The sequence below is a fragment of the Gigantopelta aegis genome, chromosome 5, assembly GCF_016097555.1.
Source record: "Gigantopelta aegis isolate Gae_Host chromosome 5, Gae_host_genome, whole genome shotgun sequence".
Classification (NCBI taxonomy): Eukaryota; Metazoa; Mollusca; class Gastropoda; order Neomphalida; family Peltospiridae; genus Gigantopelta; species Gigantopelta aegis.
Genome location: NC_054703.1, coordinates 34,904,755 through 34,927,710, shown reverse-complemented (window position 1 = coordinate 34,927,710; position 22,956 = coordinate 34,904,755). Strand labels below are relative to the sequence as shown.

The 22,956-nt window shown below is 36.8% G+C and overlaps 1 protein-coding gene across 1 annotated transcript in view; it reads right to left on the bottom strand.

Annotated features, from left to right (window-relative positions):
- Positions 1–1,195: 1,195 nt before the first annotated feature.
- The window catches only part of LOC121373684 (phosphoserine aminotransferase-like), a 21,769-nt gene continuing 8 nt past the window's right edge, over positions 1,196–22,956 (bottom strand). The window contains exons 1-10 of the mRNA XM_041500409.1: positions 22,830–22,956; positions 19,596–19,656; positions 14,526–14,595; positions 13,115–13,320; positions 12,646–12,723; positions 9,329–9,423; positions 5,191–5,360; positions 4,387–4,515; positions 3,752–3,889; positions 1,196–2,221 (exon numbers count right to left, since the gene is read on the bottom strand). The exon at positions 22,830–22,956 is cut by the window's right edge and continues 8 nt beyond it. Of these exons, the coding sequence (XP_041356343.1) occupies positions 2,098–2,221; positions 3,752–3,889; positions 4,387–4,515; positions 5,191–5,360; positions 9,329–9,423; positions 12,646–12,723; positions 13,115–13,320; positions 14,526–14,595; positions 19,596–19,656; positions 22,830–22,889 (1,131 nt within the window). The 5' untranslated portion in view covers positions 22,890–22,956 and the 3' untranslated portion in view covers positions 1,196–2,097. The remainder of the gene's footprint in view (positions 2,222–3,751; positions 3,890–4,386; positions 4,516–5,190; positions 5,361–9,328; positions 9,424–12,645; positions 12,724–13,114; positions 13,321–14,525; positions 14,596–19,595; positions 19,657–22,829) is intronic.

The window sequence follows — 22,956 nt, the reverse complement described above, 5'->3', positions numbered from 1 at the left end:
TGTAGGTAAGAGTATGTACAGTGTATATATTTTATATCAAATTTTTTTTTTAAAGAAAAAGAAGAGAAAAATAAACCGACCTACCCTATCAAAATATTCTTGCATGTTCCTAGAATATGTTTTTAGGCCCAAGCTAGACCACAATAACCAACATTCAACAGACTAAAGAATTCTAATTGAAACTTCTCAAGCATTGTACTGTACTGCCAGGTTGGTCCCAAAAGTGTGAACACTACAAGAGCAAAAATGAGAATTAAAAGATCTAGGAGGCCTCGACAACAAATAACATTCCCTAACAACAAATAACATTCCCTAACAACGAAAATGCCCATGTCGATCCACTTCATTTACTTGAATAAATATTGTTTAAAACCCCCCAAACATTCCTAAGTTCCAGTGGCATAGGAAGGTGCCAAAAAGTGTGGGTGTGCGTGGGGGCACACTTTTATATTTACATACTTTTACACTATTATAAAGCAAATATAAAACAAAATATCTGAAAAGCCAATGCTAACAAAAGTCTGTTTTGTTTAACAACATCACTAGAGCACATTGATTTATTAATCACTACCTCTTGAATATCAAACATTTGATAATTCCAATTTATAGCCTTAACTTAGTTTGTTTTGTTTAACGACACCACTAGAGCACATTAATTTATTAATCATTGACTATTGAATATCAAACATTTGATAAATCCAACTTGAAGTCTTCTGTTAAAGTTTGATTTGTTTAACGACACCACTAGAGCACATTGATTTATTAATCACTACCTATTGAATATCAAACATTTGATAATTCCAATTTATAGCCTTAACTTAGTTTGTTTTGTTTAACGACACCACTAGAGCACATTAATTTATTAATCATTGACTGTTGAATATCAAACATTTGATAATTCCAACTTGAAGTCTTCTGTTAAAGTTTGATTTGTTTAACGACACCACTAGAGCACATTGATTTATTAATAATCAGTTATTGGATGTCTAACATTTGACAAGTCTGACACAGACTACAGAGTAAACCAGCTGCAGAGTAAACCGGCTACAGAGTAAACCGGCTACATTTTCCCATTGGCTACACAGAGTAATCCGGCTACATTTTCCCATTGGCTACACAGAGTAAACCGGCTACATTTTCCCATTGGCTACACAGAGTAAACCGGCTACATTTTCCCATTGGCTACACAGAGTAAACCGGCTACATTTTTCCATTGGCTACACAGAGTAAACCGGCTACATTTTTCCATTGGCTACACAGAGTAAACCGGCTACATTTTTCCATTAACAAGGAATCTTTTATATGCACTTTCCCACAGACATAGTTTTAACACTGCATCTTCAATATTCTGTCCCGACAAAGTCTTCTTCGTTGGTTTCTTTATACTTCCACAATTAACATATTTTAATTAGAAATGATGTTTTTTTATATATCTAAACAGATTTGTATACATAATGAGATGAAAGGTCCTTTATACATAAGTGGTTGTAATACAGAGTGTAATTTATATTAGGTTCCATTAGGTTTGACATTGAAGTTAAGAATAAACAGATAGACATTACAAAAAAAAGAAAGAAAAACAGATCATGGTCAAATCCTTTTTTTTTTTAGGTGAGTGGAACTTTTACAAAAAGGCACCTATATAACATCAATGTAAATTACAACTCTGCAATTAAGAAAATGTCCATGGACAAAAAACAACAACATGCCACTGAAAAAAACACTGATATAGTCCAAGGCAAAAAAGAACCGGAGAGAATTAAAAACTCCATGGCAATCTCCACGGCATTGTTGATTGCCGTGGACAATTACAAGACAGTGTTTCCTAGGAACAAACAGTCAATTAAAATATAAAATATTATCCTTCCCCCATCCCACTAAAAAAAAAAAAAAAGAAAAAAAGAAAAGAAATATATATATATATATATATTAAACACTCAGGACATTTCAGATTTCGCAAGAAGGAATGCACACCCACACACACCTCCCCCCCCCCCCCCCCAACTCCCAAGGATCCGTTCCTGCTGGTGTTTAATAAACATAATTCAAATGCACAAGTTTGCAATCACAGTTCTTTATGTATCACAGTGCGCGTGTTCAGCCCTGGGCGAGAATGACGCCCTTCTGTTCGAGGTAGAAATTCCTCATGAACTCCGTCAGGATGTGAACGTCGCTCACGCTGATGGCGTTGTACAACGAGACTCGGATGCCACCCACCGATCTGAAATTAAAAATATAACATATAGAATTATTATTATGCTATCGGCCTCAGTGGCGTCATGGTTAGGCCATCGGTCTACAGGCTGGTAGGTACTGGGTTCGGATCCCAGTCGAGGCATAGGATTTTTAATCCAGATACCGACTCCAAACCCTGAGTGAGTGCTCCTCACGGCTCAATGGGTAGGTGTAAACCACTTGCACCGACCAATGTTCCATATCTGGTTCAACAAAGACCATGGTTTGTGCTATCCTGCCTGTGGGAAGTGCAAATAAAAGATCCCTTGCTGCCTGTCGTAAAAGAGTAGCCTATGTGGCGACGAGTTTCCTTTAAAAAACAGTGTCAGAATGACCATATGTTTGACATCCAATAGCCGATGATAAGATAAAAAATCAATGTGCTCTAGTGGCGTCGTTAAATAAAACAAACTTTACTCTTTTTTTATTATTATGCTAGCGAGTCATTCTGACGACACCACAGAAAAAGTGGTTTTAAGATGGGTTTGGATTTTTTATATATTTATGTGTAGTAACAAAGTCTGGTGTTTAACAACAATTACATCATATCACATGATAGTTTTACACATCAGCACTTAAGCTACTTGAAATATAATGTTACTGAAGTTGAGTATTTAAAAAACAATTCTGACAAACATTTCTAGAATATAATAAAAACAAGAATACCGGTGAGGCAGTCCTTGGTTTCTGAAAATTATAGGCGAGTGGAAAATTGCACACGTCAATATGCTAAGGCAAATGAAAAATCACTCTTCACAATAAATAAAATAGGCAGTGTACGTCTACAAAATTGTCTATTAAAACAGTATTTCCCGATTTGTTCAACAAAGAGAAATACCAGTTTAACGACTGCATGGAAGCCACTGCCATGTTTTTAATTTTTATTGTTTTAATAAAAGGACCTTCCTATCAGCTAAATGAGCTATGAAAACTGTTGATTTCTCTAAACAGTGGAGATAAATATACCCATCTAGTTTATGTGCGCCATTTGTTGAGTGTAACATGCGCTGTTTTTCACTCTCGTCAGATTAAAATTACGTGCGCCGTACGAGCGCGATCGCACCCGCGCACCTTAAAAAGTGAGGTCTGGTGAGGTACATGGTGACTTTGATGAAAAACTATATCTATATTAATGAATATGTTACGGTACGATTTTATTCTAATTATGTGAATTTTTTTCAATGGGATGGATGAACAGTTCGATTTGTACCAACCACCATCCCAAGTTGTTCCTACATGTGAGGTTTGATGGTCCTGTATGCATTGGTATGCAAGATGTACGGACGGACAACACCATACCATAATATCATTATATTATGACCCATCATAGATGGGTGTACAAAAAAGCATTAAAATTGTCTGAACAAAAAATAGCCCAACTGGCCCACTGATGGGGATCGATCCTAAACCGATCATGCATCAATCGATCGCTTTACCACTGGGTTATGCCCCACCCACTCTGATGACAACCTCATTCTACAAACTGTACGAGCCCCTGTTGTTCTGTTGTTCTCACCTGTGACCTTTAAGTGACATCAATCCCTTTGATGCGGCCTCATCTATAAACTTCGTCTCCAGAGCCTCATCCCCATCAGGCGAGCCCACGCGGAACGGCACATTCATACGACTACGACAGTCAGGATCAATCGGACAACTTAAAGAAATAAACATGTAATTTAAATAGACAACTAGAAAACAATGGTAAAGGGGAAAAAAAACCTACACAATCTATAAGAAATATTTATAAGTACATGTTAAAACTTACAACTAACATATGGTGGAGGGAGAGGGAGAGGGAGAGGGAGAGGGAGAGGGAGAGGGAGAGGGAGAGGGAGAGAGAGAGAGAGAGAGAGAGAGAGAGAGAGAGAGAGAGAGAGAGAGAGAGAGAGAGGGAGAGAGAGAGAGATGTTTGATAGAACTAGAGTATTCTAGAGTATTTCACTGTTTTTACACACACCTATAGAATCCATTTGACAAGTTGATGATGATGGTGGAGGGAGAGGGAGAGGGAGAGGGAGAGGGAGAGGGAGAGAGAGAGAGAGAGAGAGAGAGAGAGAGAGAGAGAGAGAGAGAGAGAGAGAGAGAGGAGAGAGAGAGAGATGTTTGATAGAACTAGAGTATTCTAGAGTATTTCACTGTTTTTACACACACCTATAGAATCCATTTGACAAGTTGATGATGTTGTAAAGACTCTTCGCCTTGTCATGTGATCTCTGCTCCATGATTTCCACCCCTCCGTGATGCAGCACCCATTCAAACACCAGGCCCATGATGTAGATACTGAAAACAGAAAAACAAAACCATCATCACTACATAGTATCAAGGATGAGATTTAGCAGAGTCAGTAGAGTGCTTGTCCAAGATGCTTAGGTCGTAAGATCAAACAACCTTAGCGGACCACTGGCTTTTTGTCCACACCAACCAGTCCCCCATAGCTGTTATATAAAAGGATGTGGCATGTGCTGTCCTGTCTGAAAAAGTGTTTTCTTCAATATTTCATGTTGGTAAATAGTTCCAAGATGTGTTACTTGAGGGAGAATGCTATTTTCTTCAACACTCTTAGTTTTAGAAGGGTGATGTTGATCACAAGAATGGGTTACAATTTGAAAAAAACTGTGAAACCACTTAGTATTGGATGCTTGGTAAACCCTAATTCTGTCAAAACCAGATGCTTTTCATTGAGTTTGGGTCATCCTCCCTCAGAATTTTTTCTTTTTTAATTTGCTTTGAGTGGGGGTGGGGGGGGGGGGAGGAAGTTTATGCACATGTGACTCGTAAAAATCTTTCACTTCATGAGCTTTTGTAGATTCAAAGTATATACATAAAGGGAGATAACTCACAAACCTGTGCATGGATGGAGTGTTGTAGACAGTCAAAACATTGTTAAAACTTTCACTTTGTTATTGAGCTTTTATAGATTCAATGTATATGTACAAAGGGAGACAGTCCACAGACCTGTATGTGGGCGGAGTATTGTAGATGGAGTTGTTGCCAACCATCGTCTTGTAGTCGAAGATGCTGGGACATTCCGGGATGGCGTGGCCGATGAGGTCATCTCGGATTATCACAACCGTAGTGCCAGCACAACCAATGTTTTTCTGAGCACCCGCGAATATCACACCAAACTGTCAAAACAAGCAATATTATATTAGTTGTTTGTTTTGTTATAACATTCAGTGAAATATCTAAAAATATTAATCAAATAATAATGTTAAAAAAAGGTTTGTTTGGTTTAACAACACTGCTAGAGCGAGCACATACGACGGCTTTTGATATACCAGTTGCAGACCTCTGGAAAATGCGAGAGCGATAGTTTTGTTCATGTGTCGCTCGCATAAGTGTAGTTTGTGTAACCCATTTTTCGTTTGCAGATTGAATTTATAACATCATTTACATGATCATGATGAGTTACGTAAAATAAAATGGGTTACCTGAATTTGTTTTTGCATAGTCAGTGCACCACGACTGGTATATCAAAGGCTGTGGTATGTACTACCCTGTCTGTGGGATGGTGCATATAAAAGACCCCTTGCTGCCAATCAAAAAGAGTAGTCCATGAAGTGGCGACAGCTGGTTTCTTCTCTCAATATCTGTGTGGTCCTTAACCATATGTCTGATGCCATATAACCGTAAACAAAATGTATTGAGTGCATCATTAAATAAAACATTTCCTTCTTTGTTTTTGTATAACCCGTAAATGGTGTAAGCAAATTTTAAATTTTCAGGGGCGCCAAGTCATGGTGTAATTCAATATTAGTGTTATAGAAAGTGATGTTCACTTCAATTGATGTCACTTATCAAACTGACCCCAGTAATACAGTTCACACGAATGGCTCAGTAGACCTACGGATTGTTACTTCAATTGATGTCACTTATCAAACTGACCCCAGTAATACAGTTCACACGAATGGCTCAGTAGACCTACGGATTGTTACTTCAATTGATGTCACTTATCAAACTGACCCCAGTAATACAGTTCACACGAATGGCTCAGTAGACCTACGGATTGTTACTTCAACTGTATACAGTTCATACAGTTACGGATTGTTACTTCAATTGATGTCACTTATCAAACTGACCCCAGTAATACAGTTCACACGAATGGCTCAGTAGACCTACGGATTGTTACTTCAATTGATGTCACTTATCAAACTGACCCACGAGTAATACAGTTGTTACAACGAATGGAATGGCTCAGTAGACCTACGGATTGTTACTTCAATTGATGTCACTTATCAAACTGACCCCAGTAATACAGTTCACACGAATTCACTGGCTCAGTAGACCTACGGATTGTTACTTCAATTGATGTCACTTATCAAACTGAATACAGTTCACACGAATGGCTCAATAGACCTACGTCTTCAACTGATGTCACTTATCAAACTTAATACAGTTCACAAATTGATGTCACTTATCAAACTGACCCCAGTAATAGACCTACGGATTGTTACTTCAATTGATGTCACTTATCAAACAGTTCACACGAATGGCTCAGTAGACCTACGGATTGTTACTTCAATTGATGTCACTTATCAAACTGATAATACAGTTCACACGAATGGCTCATCAAACTTATCTGACCCCAGTAATACAGTTCACACGAATGGCTCAGTAGACCTACGGATTGTTACTTCAATTGATGTCACTTATCAAACTGACCCCAGTAATACAGTTCACACGAATGGCTCAGTAGACCTAGACCTACGGATTGTTACTTCAATTGATGATGTCACTTATCAAACTGACCCCAGTAATACAGTTCACACGAATGGCTCAGTAGACCTACGGATTGTTACTTCAATTGATGTCACTTATCAAACTGACCCCAGTAATACAGTTCACACGAATGGCTCAGTAGACCTACGGATTGTTACTTCAATTGATGTCACTTATCAAACTGACCCCAGTAATACAGTTCACACGAATGGCTCAATAGACCTACGGATTGTTACTTCAACTGATGTCACTTATCAAACTGACCCCAGTAATACAGTTCACACGAATGGCTCAGTAGACCTACGGATTGTTACTTCAATTGATGTCACTTATCAAACTGACCCCAGTAATACAGTTCACACGAATGGCTCAGTAGACCTACGGATTGTTACTTCAATTGATGTCACTTATCAAACTGACCCCAGTAATACAGTTCACACGAATGGCTCAGTAGACCTACGGATTGTTACTTTAGTTTTAAAGGTGCAGACCCTAGTTTTAACCCGTAAAAAATTGACACTACATTTAGTTAATTTACAAACCTGTAACTCATTTGGATACGGTTACAATAGAGTGAAAGAAGAGTCTGTGATGTTAAAATGGGAAATATCCTTAAAAACAGATGAACTCGAATCAATAAACCGTTAGTTCTCAGAAAGAAAGAAAGAAGTGTTTTATTTAACGACGCACTCAACACATTTTATTTACGGTTATATGGTGTCAGACATATGGTTAAGGACCACACAGATTTTGAGAGGAAACCCGCTGTCGCCACTACATGGGCTACTCTTCCGATTAGCAGCAAGGGATCTTTTATTTGCGCTTCCACAGGCAGGATAGCACAAACCATGGCCTTTGTTGAACCAGTTATGGATCACTGGTCGGTGCAAGTGGTTTACACCTACCCACTGAGCCTTGCGGAGCACTCACTCAGGGTTTGGAGTCGGTATCTGGATTAAAAATCCCATGCCTTGACTGGGATCCGAACCCAGTACCTACCAGCCTGTAGACCGATGGCCTGCCACGACGCCACCGAGGCCGGTCGTTAGTTCTCAGATGCACGTGCATTTTTAAAAATATAAAAAATGCAATTTTTGGTATTAGCAACATCAGGATGACCAGAAACACTTTCGGTTCTACGAAAAGAGATAATCTAAAGAATAAAATATAAGTAAAGTTTGATTTCAGTTGTCATAAATGGCTGTAATAGTGAAAAATAAGCCTTAGTGTTTAAAAACTAGGGTACGTCCCTGTAACACCTACCATAATAACAGTACTGGTCCAATGCTTAATTTACACTAGCAAAGTAAGAAGTAACAACTGCTATTGCTACTGACGTTTTATGTGCAGTATCCCTTACAGGACAGCTCATACCCTAGCCTTCGATATACGAGAAATTGGAGAACAATTCCACTGTCTGGCTTCAATCCTATGACCATAGTTACTTGGATTTAAAGATGATTCCCCAATTATTCTAGTCAGGTTACAGAATATAAAATATAAAATATTCATCATCGGCTATTGGACTTACTTACTTCTTAATGTTTTATTTAATGATGCACTCAACACATTTTATTTATGATTATATGGCGTCAGACATATGGTTAAGGACAACACAGATATTGAGAGAGGAAACCCGCTGTCACCACTTCATGGGCTACTCTTTTCGATTAGCAGCAAGGGTAGTACATACCATGGCCTTTGATATACCAGTCGTGGTGCACTGGCAGGAATGAGAAATAGCCCAATGGGCCCACCGACGGGGATCGATCCCACACCAACTGAGCATCGAGCAAGATCAAGGTTAATGAAGTATGTTATGCATTTCATTCTGTTGTGAACAAATATTGAAATCTGCTTGGCAAGCCTCAAGGTGTTCCCCATTCTTATTTATCACAGGATAAACTTTCTTTTGTTTAACGCCACCACTAGAGCACATTTACTAATCATCGGCTATTGGATGTCAAACATTTGGTAATTCAGTCATCAGAGGAAACCACCTACATTCTTCCACAAGTAGCCAGGGATCTTTTATATGCACCATCCCACAGACAGGATAGCACATACCACAGCCTTTGTTACAGCAGTTGTGGAGCACTGGCTGAAATGAAAAATTTAGCCCACTGGGTCCACCAATGGGACTGAGATCGAGGACGCAAAGCAAAGTTTCTAGGGGGTTCGGGGAATTGTTCCCCCCTAAAATGTTGAAAACTAGATGTCCTGAAATGCGATTTCCTGCATTCTACAAGTAAAATGATATACCAGTCGTGGTGCACTGGCTGGAACGAGATATAGCCCAACGGGCTTATCACAGGATAAAGCTGAAAACCTATGCCACTAATCCGTTATTCTCTATTTTAGCAGCAGCACTCACCTTGGAGATATCGATGGGACGCGTGAGAATATTCGACGACATGTCGCACACTATCGGAACACCGTGGGTATCTGGTACGTGGTGGAACTCCACACCTGAAACAAACAAGTGAGTAAGTAGAGAAATAAGTAGAAAGATAAAAGTGTATCAAGAAACAAGTGAGTAAGTAGAGAAATAAGTAGAAAGATAAAAGTGTATCAAGAAACAAGTCAGTAAGTAGAGAAATAAATAGAAAGATAAACATGTATCAAGAAACAAGCGAGTAAGTAGAGAAGTAAGTAGAAAGATAAAAGTGTATCAAGAAACAAGGGAGTAAGTAGAGAAGTAGAAAGATAAAAGTGTATCAAGAAACAAGTGAGTAAGTAGAGAAATAAGTAGAAAGATAAAAGTGTATCAAGAAACAAGTCAGTAAGTAGAGAAATAAATAGAAAGATAAACATGTATCAAGAAACAAGCGAGTAAGTAGAGAAGTAAGTAGAAAGATAAAAGTGTATCAAGAAACAAGTCAGTAAGTAGAGAAATAAATAGAAAGATAAACATGTATCAAGAAACAAGCGAGTAAGTAGAGAAGTAAGTAGAAAGATAAAAGTGTATCAAGAAACAAGTCAGTAAGTAGAGAAGTAAGTAGAAAGATAAAAGTGTATCAAGAAACAAGTCAGTAAGTAGAGAAGTAAGTAGAAAGATAAAAGTGTATCAAGAAACAAGTCAGTAAGTAGAGAAATAAGTAGAAAGATAAAAGTGTATCAAGAAACAAGCGAGTAAGTAGAGCAGTAAGTAGAAAGATAAAAGTGTATCAAGAAACAAGCGAGTAAGTAGAGCAGTAAGTAGAAAGATAAAAGTGTATCAAGAAACAAGTGAGTAAGTAGAGAAATAAGTAGAAAGATAAAAGTGTATCAAGAAACAAGCGAGTAAGTAGAGCAGTAAGTAGAAAGATAAGTGTATCAAGAAACAAGGGAGTAAGTAGAGAAGTAGAAAGATAAACATGTATCAAGAAACAAGTGAGTAAGTAGAGAAATAAGTAGAAAGATAAAAGTGTATCAAGAAACAAGTCAGTAAGTAGAGAAATAAGTAGAAAGATAAAAGTGTATCAAGAAACAAGTCAGTAAGTAGAGAAATAAGTAGAAAGATAAAAGTGTATCAAGAAACAAGTCAGTAAGTAGAGAAGTAAGTAGAAAGATAAAAGTGTATCAAGAAACAAGTGAGTAAGTAGAGAAATAAGTAGAAAGATAAACGTGTATCAAGAAACAAGCGAGTAAGTAGAGAAATCAGTAGAAAGATAAAAATGTATCAAGAAACAAGTCAGTAAGTAGAGAAGTAGAAAGATAAACATGTATCAAGAAACAAGTCAGTAAGTAGAGAAATAAGTAGAAAGATAAAAGTATATCAAGAAACAAGTCAGTAAGTAGAGAAGTAAGTAGAAAGATAAAAGTGTATCAAGAAACAAGTCAGTAAGTAGAGAAGTAAGTAGAAAGATAAACATGTATCAAGAAACAAGCGAGTAAGTAGAGAAGTAAGTAGAAAGATAAAAGTGTATCAAGAAACAAGTCAGTAAGTAGAGAAGTAAGTAGAAAGATAAGTGTAAGAAACAAGTCAGTAAGTAGAGAAGTAAGTAGAAAGATAAGTGTAAGAAACAAGTCAGTAAGTAGAGAAATAAGTAGAAAGATAAAAGTATATCAAGAAGTATATCGATGAATGATTTAATGTCAAGCACGGAAAGAAAGAAAGAAATGTTTCATTTAACCACACACTCAACACATTTTATTTATGGATATATGGCATTAGACACATGGTTAAGGACCATGCAGATATTGAGAGAGGAAACCTGCTGTCACCACCTCATGGGCTATTCTTATCGATTAGCAGCAAGGGATCTTTTATATGGACCATCCCACAGACAGGGTAGTACATACCACGGCCTTCGATATACCAGTCATGGTGCACTGGCTGGACCGAGAAATAGCCCAATGGGCCCACCGATGGTGATTGATCCCAGACTGACTGCATGCTTTACCACTGGGCTACTGTCAAGCACGGTGGAAGCAAGTAAACATTGAGGGATGACTGAGATTGAGGGCGTAAAGCAAAGTCTCTAAGAGATTCGAAGATATGCTCCCCCGTAAAATTGTGAAAACTAGATGTCCTGAAATGGAATTTCCAGCATTCTACAAGTAAAATTCATCTCGCCTTAAGATTTACTACCAATAATATTTTTATTCAGAATTATTGAGGTGGATATTGACTAAATATATATATGGCTAATAATCATTTTGAAAAAAAAAAAAACGTTCTCTGAAACTAAAATCACAAATATTTTCATTTGAGATGAAATGTTTTGACACGGGTAATATTTAGAAATTTTGCCCAATTTCACAGTGTTCAGATTAAGTCCCAAATACAAGCAAAATGTATATTAACAGCATTTCTTAGCCCTTTAAAACAAACCATATATGAAGGTTGCAGCCACAGACATTACTTATAACACCGTAATTTATTTTAGCAGAAACTCTGATTCAAACAAAATAGAACAATACTGAATCATAAAGTGGATGATTTGCAAAACACCCTAACAGACCAAGTCACCAAATAAATGCCTCCCCACCTTCTGTTTAAGTAAAAGCTTTAGACTGCAAGTCTTGCAAAATATGTATACCAAAAATATCCACTCATTTGGTTAAATTTACAAAAGGCATTAACAGACTGAGTCATCATAGATGTTTCCCAATTATCCACATTGCTAAGCAATACTTGGGCCACAGACTGCAATTAGTGTCACTATACGTTTCTATATAGCCTTAGTGGCTATAACAGCAGGCTCGTGGATTTTTGTATGTACCTTTGCCTGCTTGGGAGACACATACCCTGAAAAGGACAACCCTGTTGTCCAGCTCTTTCTCCCAGCATATTGGTTTAAACAAACACACCCTCTAAACCAGGCCGGAGTACACCCATTTTACACAAAAAGCACTACTTTTGTTTGGACTGGAATTACCACAAACAAGTCTTGAATGTCAACAAGTTACACATGTTTACAAATGACATGCTCTGCACTGTCACTTCAGTAAAATAGTTGCCACTCCAAAGTTGTCTGCCATGAAATAATCACAGTCAAACAGCAGACTACTTGCGCGGTCAAATTTCCGGATTTTGGATAACCAAATAGGAAGATAACTGTAATCTGAGGCCACTTACCATGAATAGTTTCATTAACATAGTAGAAGACACACAATGCCTCTGAGGAAGTTAGATTTGCAAATGCTTTAACAGACTGAGTCATCATAGATGTTTCCTAGTTATCCATGACACTAAGCGATACTTACCATGAATAGTTTCATTAGCGCAGTAAAAGACATATGATGCGTCTGGGTTTAAATTCCACTCCGCCTGGTCTGGGATAACTGAAACATGGAAATAAAATGTATAATCACAAACTTAAAAGAGTTATTAAAGGCCAGATTACACTGCAACAGGCAGAGTTGCTGGCAGGCAGAGTTGTAGTTATCGTGTGACTTGAAACATACACCACACACGCTGTTTCGAAATCGTTTTAACCCTTTTGTAGCATGAAGGAACACAGGAATTTAATTAATTTCTAGGAAAAACACTAGAAGCCTAATAATTCCTCTTCTGGTGTTATTTTAAATAAATAAAAAAGAAAATTTTCATCAATCTTCTTTTTCCACAATTTTCAATGACCCAACACAAAATTCCATAACTTTCCAGGCCTAGAAAATGACTTTAAATTCCATGATTTTCTACGATGTTCACAACCTGTATGAAAGCCAGTACCTGTGTATTTGTCCAACTTTGGCAGGACTTTGTTAACGGTTCCATATTTCTCGGCTTCCTTTGCGGCTTTCATCGACCAGCTGCCCGTGATAATGTAGTCGGCCGTCGCACCTTCCTTCAACTTCATCAGGTTGAGAGGCGCGGCTGCGAACTGACCGGTGCCGCCCCCTTGTGTGAAGATAACCCGGTAGTTGTCAGGGATGTGGCTGAAAAACCCCCCAGGAATGAATGTCTGTTTAAAATAGTATTAAAACATTTTAACAAATATTAATTAACAAACATTCTGAGAGTACTGCTAAAGCAACACATGTCCCCTACTGGATCCAATAAAATTTTGTAGCTTCTAAATGTAAGTACAAGGGACATAACTATGAAAAATGGGTAAATCACCATGAAACGGAATGTAACGGAATATGATAAAGCTATACACAAAATTGTATTTCAATATTTTGAGGCACTGCAAAAAATTTTTTTGGAAAACAAATCTTCATACCTCCTTGACCAAGGCCCATAACTTTGTCAAAAACTATGTTTACTGTTAATATATCTAAAGGTAAAAAAAGAGTTTAATTATAAATATCTACTGTATATTTATGAAATTCTACAAAAATGATATCTTTAAATACCTACATTATGCTCGCTAACATTTCCTGATTTACAGTATCTATAAATGTTTACTCTATTTATGGGCTATTCAAGGGCTACACTTTTCGATTAGCAGCAAGGTATCTTTTATATGCATCATCCGACAGACAGGATAGCACATACCACGGCCTTTGTTACACCAGTTGTGGAGCACTGGCTGGAATGAGAAATAGCCCAATGGGCCCACTGACGGGGATCGATCCTATATCGATCGCGAATCAGGCAAGCGATGTACCACTGAGCTATGTCCTGCCCTGAAAGTGTACAAAGATCGTCATGTTTAAATACTTACAGTAAGTCTCGGAAGTTCTTCTCTGCTGAACCAATGATCTTTACAAAGTGTACAAAGATCGTCATGTTTAAATACTTACAGTAAGTCTCGCAAGTTCTTCTCTGCTGAACCAGTGATCTTTACAAAGTGTACAAAGATCGTCATGTTTAAATACTTACAGTAAGTCTCGGAAGTTCTTCTCTGCTGAACCAGTGATCTTTACAAAGTGTACAAAGATCGTCATGTTTAAATACTTACAGTAAGTCTCGCAAGTTCTTCTCTGCTGAACCAATGATCTTTAGAAAGTGTACAAAGATCGTCATGTTTAAATACTTACAGTAAGTCTCGCAAGTTCTTCTCTGCTGAACCAATGATCTTTAGAAAGTGTACAAAGATCGTCATGTTTAAATACTTACAGTAAGTCTCGGAAGTTCTTCTCTGCTGAACCAATGATCTTTACAAAGTGTACAAAGATCGTCATGTTTAAATACTTACAGTAAGTCTCGGAAGTTCTTCTCTGCTGAACCAATGATCTTTACAAAGTGTGATGATCTGTGACTTAATTCTGAAAAAATGATGGAAAACAATCAGTCGTGAAAAAAAAAAAACGTTCAAGGCCACTGGCCAATACTTTTCATAGTTCATAAAAATCAGCGAAGGACCTTTTTTGTTTCCGCCTTGCTGACAAACAAATATATATCTAACGGTAATTTCGTTTCATACTCGTACTTTGCAATGATACATTTTTTTTTTAATGAAATTTTTTTCTTCATCATAGTTACATTATACATTAGTAATCTTCAGAATTAAAAAAATAATAATCTTCCATTTTCAAAAGTTTATAAGCATTCTGAAGAAAAACGAAAACCCCCAAACCCTTCATGCACTCACTTTAATGTTGTTACGAACTGGGATTTGCAAAGTGAAGGAAGGAAATGTTTTATTTAACGACGCACTCAACACATTTTATTTACGGTTATATGGCGTCAGACATATGGTTAAGAACCACACAGATATTGAGAGAAGAAACCCGCTGTCGCCACTTCATGGGCTACTCTTTTCTATTAGCAGCAAGGGATCTTTTATATGCACCATTCCACAGACAGGATAGTACATACCATGGCTTTGTTACACCAGTCGTGGTGCACTGGCTGGAACAAGAAATAGCCCAATGGGGCCACCGGTGGGGATCGATCCCAAATTGACCATCCATCAAGCGAGCACTTTACCACTGGGCTACATCCCACCGTTGCAAAGTGATTTTATTCAAATACTGACAACAAAATTCAGAAACAGATATACAGTAACATGAGCCATGGTATGCCAATTGTTATAGGTTAGCTTCACACCTGTTAACATTAATTGTCAATTCATATTAAATACAGTAACATGAGCCATGGTATGCCAATTGTTATAGCTTAGCTTCACACCTGTTAACATTAATTGTCAATTCCATATTAAATACAGTAACACGAGCCATGGTATGCTAATTATTATAGGTTAGTTTCACAACTGTTAACATTACCATATTTTCCGGCTTATTACACGCACTGGTGTATAAACCGCACCACTTATTTTTAGACCAATTTCCGACCTTTGTTCGTACATAAACCGCACCTTTAAATAAGCCGCAGTTAAAATAAAGCCACAATCTTAATTACTGTTAATTACTGTTTGTATTTAATAATAATAAAGAGATCCATTCTTCCTTAAATTCAAACAATAAATAATTGTTGATTGTGTTGCTTTCAGTTTCATTTCACCTAATGGGAAAGTTTCGTAAACAAAACACCGTTGACAAACCCCGCTATTTTTATGAAAATATGAACAAGAACTTGATAATGCTAATTTCGTAATCTTGCATTAGTTGCAAAGAAAAAAAAAATACATGATAATATTTTATTTGTTCCAGTATGATTACAAAGCGTGAACCCCCCCCCCAAAAAGGGCACAAGTGAAAATTACTCACACGATTGCAAAACACGCATTTCTCTGTAACCTAACTAGCGTGCCGTGTGCAAAAATTACATATTCAAATGAGGTCGGGTCAAGCTGGGTATGTGTCAGTGAAACGAAACTAAGCAGAGTCCTATAGATCAGTCCTAAAGATCGTTTACAGTTTCGAAATGTTTTATAACTTTTAACTGACGGCCTTTAATATATATATTTAATATATATATATATTTGCCGAGAATTATATATGTATAATTACATGTAATATAACGAAATACATTACAACGTTATGCTCTGTATAAATTAGCAATTGTTTTATCACTACATAAATTTCTGTTGTTTAATTACAGGCATGTGCTGTGAATACACGAAGCACACCTGTTACAGTGTGACAGATAATGGCATATATTCATCTCTGGTGATATTGCAACAATGTTATGCTCTGTATAAATTAGCAATTGTTTTATCAATACATAAATTTCTGTTGTTTAATTACAGGCATGATCTGTCGTGAATACATGAGGCATACCTGTTACAGTGTGACAGATAATCAGGACGACCAACCTAATGGAAATATTTTCTCAGAATTTTCATTTTTAAGTGCGCGAACGCCCCTTTCAAAACAATAGTTTAAAGCATGCGAAAACGCCATTTTCAAAAATATAAAAAATAATTTAAACAGTGCCATATTTGACATATTTAAAAAAATAATAACAACCAAAGAGATACATAACAATAATTTTTTACTATTATTTATTGGAATGTTATGTATTCAATAATTAAAGTATAAATCAATCCACATAATTGGCAGAATTTTTCTAATTCCTTTTTAAGCATAGCCTTACTTTATGGCTTGTCTAGTTTACAAAACATGATAAATATATTCCATCATTGTAAATAAAAGTTTCTATACCTAGTACAGCAATTAACAGAATTATCACACACACACACACACACACACACACACACACACAGACAGACCGACCACACAAAAAAACCCCTAAAAGCCCCATTTTATTAGCAAATTGTGTAATACAATTTCACTCCCACCTACAGATTAGTAATAAAGTGACAAACTTGGGACCAATGTTATTTTATGTAGGTACATTGCCACATTTGCACTATTTCATCAGTGGGGTCGAACTAATTTGTGGATAACTGAATCGGGGATGAAACGTCTGGTACCCACATTAAGACTGCCTATCGTTTTGCATTACGCTTACTTTACTATTAGTGTAGCACTTTTGGCGGCAAAATCTAACAATGGTTTGTAAAAATTTACATTTTTTATAGTTTAACTTACTTGAATAAAACAAGATCGATAGGTACATGTATATTAGGCCCCCCCCCAAAATAGGTGTGTTTCCGATTGCATCCCCCCCAAAATTAGGGTAGGTAGGTAGGTTTTTTTGTTGTTTTTTTAAATTGAATACTATCATAATAATAATAATAATAATTATTATTATTATTATTATTATTTATCATCATTATCATGATTGTTATTGTTGTTGTCGGAGTAGTAGTAGTAGTAGTAGTATTGGTATGCACTGTTTGTGTATTTCCTTAAATTAATGGGACATTTGTATTAATTTCGTTGTTCTTAATTTAAATACTTTATATGCAAACATTTGAGATGCATTAATAATAAGACCTGTTGATTTAAGTGAAGACGAGAATTAAGCTAAATTGATACGATTATATTTAATCGAAATAACCTGTACCAAGGCTATGTTCGTACATTCGGTTACTTCCGTGACCGACCAAGCTGTTCGGTGGTAGCTAATCAGGGGAAGGAACTCTATTACAAAAGCTTGTCCATAATTTCTCGATGTTTTTCGGAAGGGAATTACATGTGCAAAATGTATCGTTTGGTGATTTTTGGTCGGGGGTGGGAGGGGGTAAAACTAGGGACGGTTGGTCGACCGGAAACACACCTTTTTTCTTTTTTTTGGCCTTACTTAATTAATATTAATGTCATGAATGAGTCACAGATTACTGGTAGCAAAATAGTATTTAGTGAAACGTTGAACGTGAAAAGAACTTAAGAAGAGAATTGTGGATCCGTTTTTGTTTTTGTACGATAGCAAGTGTTGTTATATGTTCAGGTTTTTACACACCGTGGCGAAGTTGCATGCATCGCCATAGAACCGATTTCTGTCTCGTAGTAATTACTATATGATATTTGAAATATCTTTAAAATGAATACATAAACTACATAGCAAGTAAGACAAATTTCATACATGGCTTCAGTTTACTCGATTGACAAAAATATTTTCATTGGTCGGCTGTTGACAAATACAGCCAATAGACAAATGTCTTAGTAATAGCACGAAACAGTCGATAATACCAAGTTCAGGTTGCAATGGAGAATGATAAACTCTGTTTAATAAATCGGGATTTAAAAATATAGAAAATTTAAAATATATTCAGAAATGGTTGCTTCCAAAAAGAATAATGATAGTGAATTTGGAAAAAATTCCGGATATTTGTCATTAATTCGGGAAATGGGTAAAAAATTCCGGAAAGATGGTCGCCCTGGATAATGGCATATATTGATCTCTGGTGATCATGATGTATGTGACATGCAACCACAGCCAAGATGTCTAGACCAGTGGTAGAGAGTGTTTGCTCGAGGTGTTAAAACACTGAAGAGTTAAAAGATGGATCACTCTCAACAACCCTTGCAATTAAAAAGTTTTGTTTTATTTAACGACGCCACTAGAGCACATTGATTTTTTATCTTATCATTGGCTATTGGATGTCAAACATATGGCCATTGTGACACTGCTTTTAGAGGAAACCCGCTGTCACCACATAGGCTACTCTTTTACAACAGGCAGCAAGGGATCTTTTATTTGTGGCTTCCCACAGGTAGTATAGCACAAACCATGACCTTTGTTGAACCAGTTATGGATCACTGGTCGGTGCAAGTGGTTTACACCTACCCATTGAGCCTTGCGGAGCACTTACTCAGGGTATGGAGTCGGTATTTGGATTAAAAATCCCATGCCTCGACTGGGATCCGAACCCAGTACCTACCAGCCTGTAGACCGATGGCCTATTTTGATTTTGGTTTCAGCATCACAGATTCTTGTTTCACTATATTGTCTTACAGGTTTGTAGATTCACGCCAAGAACGTTCCAACCAGTGCACCACTAATGGTATATCTAAGGCTGTGGTATTTACTGTCCTGCCTGTGGGATGGTGCATATAAAAGATCCCTTGCTACCAATGGAAAAATGTTGCGGGTTTCATCTCTATGACCATATGTTTGACACACAATAGCCGATGATTAATAAATCAATGTGCTGTGTACTATCCTGTATGTGGGATGGTGCATATAAAAGATCCCTTGCTGCTAATCAAAAAAGAGTAGCCCATGAAGTGGCGACAGCGGGTTTCCTCTCTCAATATCCGTAAATAAAATGTGTGGAGTGTGCGTTAAATAAAACATTTCCATTTTCATGGGTTGAAACTACATGTAAGTGGGTTCGGTGACTTTAATTTTCATGGGTTGAAACTACATGTAAGTGGGTTCGGTGACTTTAATTTTCATGGGTTGAAACTACATGTAAGTGGGTTCGGTGACTTTAATTTCTAAAAATACCAACCCATAACACTGACGCCTGTTCCTCCATAGTCAATCATCTCAGCCTGGGCTTTGTGCAAAACCTGAAAGGAAAAAAATTCTGAAATCAGATCAAAGAAAAGGAAAGATGTTGTTTTTTTAATGACACATTGATTTTGTGTGCAACCTGTTTTGACAACTTATCTACAGTTAGTATCAGCAGCCACCACGTAAACTATTCACTAATAAAAAACTGCAAGAAAACAATAGTTTTGTTTAAGAACACCACTAGAGCACATTGATATATTAATCATCGGCTACTGGATGTCAAACATTTGGTAATTCTGACATAGTCTTAGAGAGGAAACCAGCTACATTTTTCCCATTAGTAGCAAGGAATATTTTATCTATATATGTACCATCCCACAGACAGGATAGCACATACCATGGCGTTTGATATACCAGTTGTGGTGCACCGACTGGAATGAGAAATAGCCCAATGGGCCCACCAACGGGGATCGATCCCACACCGACCATGCATTAAGCGCACGGTTTACCACTGGGTCATGTCCTACCCTTAATCACTTTTAAATTACGGCTAGTAATTGGTGCCTAAAAGTTGGTTATCTTGCCAACTTGTTGAGAGAAACATGGCTATAGAAAGGAAACCTGCTGCTATAACATAGCAGGGCTTCTAGAATCTTTATAAAATCCACTAGCCATGGGATCAGTGATTTAAAAAATTTACTAGCCACGATTCAAAATTCACTAGCACTACTTTAAGTTAATACAATTTTACTAAATAATAGTAATAATCAGATGTCACCTAAAGAGGTTAAAAACACCAACACTGGGTGAGTGGGGTGGGGGCAGGATATTCATATTTACAAAATAGACTTAAAGGGACATTCCTGAGTTTGGTGCAATTTTAAAGATGTTATCGACTAAGACTTTTTAACAATTGTAATTACATATCAAATATATTTTTCTGCATAAAATATTAGTGACTGTATATTAAACGTGTTTCTGGTCGTTCTATTTGTACTAGTTTAATTTCATTTTATTTTATAAAAAAGATTTTTTTCGTACGTACAAAATTATTTGAACACAAAATCCTGTTTGGGCTTCTTACAAATATTAAGATGACCAGAAACACATTGAATATACAGACACTGATATTCTAAACCCGAAAATATATTTAATATGCAAGTTTAATCGTAGAAATGTTTTATTAGTCGGAAACATTTTAGAATGCAGCAAACTCGGGAATGTCCCTTTAACAGCAACATCTGACAAATCGTTTTCAATAGCAGTGTTCTAGCTAGCAATAAATAGAGGGGCGCTGCGCCCTGCCCCCATTTTGTTCCGCTCTGCCGTGTTTGTTCCCGCACCGCCCCTGATTATCGCCGCCCTGCCCTAATTCTTTGTCAAATAAAAATACAAAATCTTGCTTTCCTCTCAAAGCGTGTAGTGTTGTTACGAGTCTGAATTTCCAACTAAAAAACGTTTGACAATACATTGTTTGGCCACAGTTGTGAAAGCCGATAGCAGTAACGTGGTATGTTTTTATCTTTTCTATTGTTAGTTGATATGACTGCAGACAAGCGGACAGGCTGTGAAGTAATCCTCAAACCGTCACGCACATAACCACACACCACCTAGCAAACACCTAGTTGAAAGTAGACCATCATGATAAACTTCGACAGACATCAAATGCTAGATTATGGTAGCCCCACTCCCATGGCTAGTGATATTCAATGTTGGGCTAGTAAATAACTGCTATTGCCATGCCATGACAGGGCTTCTAGATTATGGTAGTCCCACTCCCATGGCTAGTGATATTCAATGTTGGGCTAGTAAATAACTGCTATTGCCATGCCATGACAGGGCTTCTAGATTATGGTAGTCCCACTCCCATGGCTAGTGATATTCAATGTTGGGCTAGTAAATAACTACTATTGCCATGCCCGACGGCTAGTGAAAACAGTTTGTCAATATGAATATCCTGTCCCTTCCTCCCCTCAAATGTTAAGGGGTTTTAAGCTCTATCTTCTTCTTTAGGTGACATATCCAAATAATATTCTTATTAGTAAAATTGTATTTACTTGAAGTAGAGCTAGTGAATTTTAATCATGGTTATTAAAAACAATTAATCACTGATCTGATGGCTAGTGGATTTTTATTGACAGTTCTACAAGTCCTGCCCTCAGACATTCCTGAGTTTGCTGCTTTGTAAGATGTTTCTCTTAAAGGGACATTCCTGAGTTTGCTGCATTGTAAGATGTTTCCGACTAATAAAATATATCTACGATTAAACTTACATATATATTAAATATATGTTCGTTTAGATTATCAGTATCTCTATATTCAATGTGTTTCTAGTCATCTTAATATTTGTAAGAAGCCCAAACTGGATTTTGTCTTCAAATAATTTCGTACATACGAAAACAAATATTTTAGCAAATAAAATGAAATTTAACATAGTACAAATAATAGAACGATCAGAGACATGTTTAATATACAGCCACTAATATTTTATGCAGAAAAATATATTTGATATGTAATTACAATCGTTAAAAAGTCTCTGTTAAAAATTGCAGCAAACTCAGGAATGTCCCTTTAATTGACCAGCTAAATTCTCCCTGCCCCCAATGTTTAAAACTTGGCTAGAATTGGATATTATTTTTAGTTAGGGTTAGGGGTGGTTAGGGTTAGGTTAGGGAACTGTCAATCTTAGACAGGGCTGTAACATGGTGGGGGAGTTAAAGAGAGAAAAAATGTAAAAAGTGAATTAAAATTAATTTAATTTTTGATGGATACATGAAAATGTAATGAAAAAAAAAGAAGAAACAAAAAGCTATGACACAAAATAATTTTTAAAACCCCCACCCCAACCCAAACAAACGATTAAAGAAATAAAAATAAAATGTCTTTTGAAATATATATTGTTCAATAAATTGAAAAAAGAAGAAGAAAAGAAACCCCCAAAAAACTTTAAGAAAAAAAGAAATACGGGGAGTGGGGGTTAGATAATTCAACTTGATATCAATCGGCACAAATCATTAGCACAAAAATAGTTTAATTTTTCGTTTTCTTAAATACTCATGATTTGGTTTTCACTGGAAATCAGGTACCCTCAGACCCTATTTACACATGTGTATATGTTTTGTTAACATCCAGCGATTAAAAAAAAAGCCGGTTCCGCAGAAATCCAAGAAAAGAAAACGCAAAACCGGCACATACGAAAACACAAAACAACAGTGAACAAAATCCTCACATCCTCCGGAAGTTTCGCTGGACCTGGCGAAAAGTTAATCACTCTTTTAGTAGCAGCCATTGCTGTAGTTCAACACAAAACTTAACCGATTGAAAATTCCAGCGTACACGTTCCTTCCAGAGGGTTT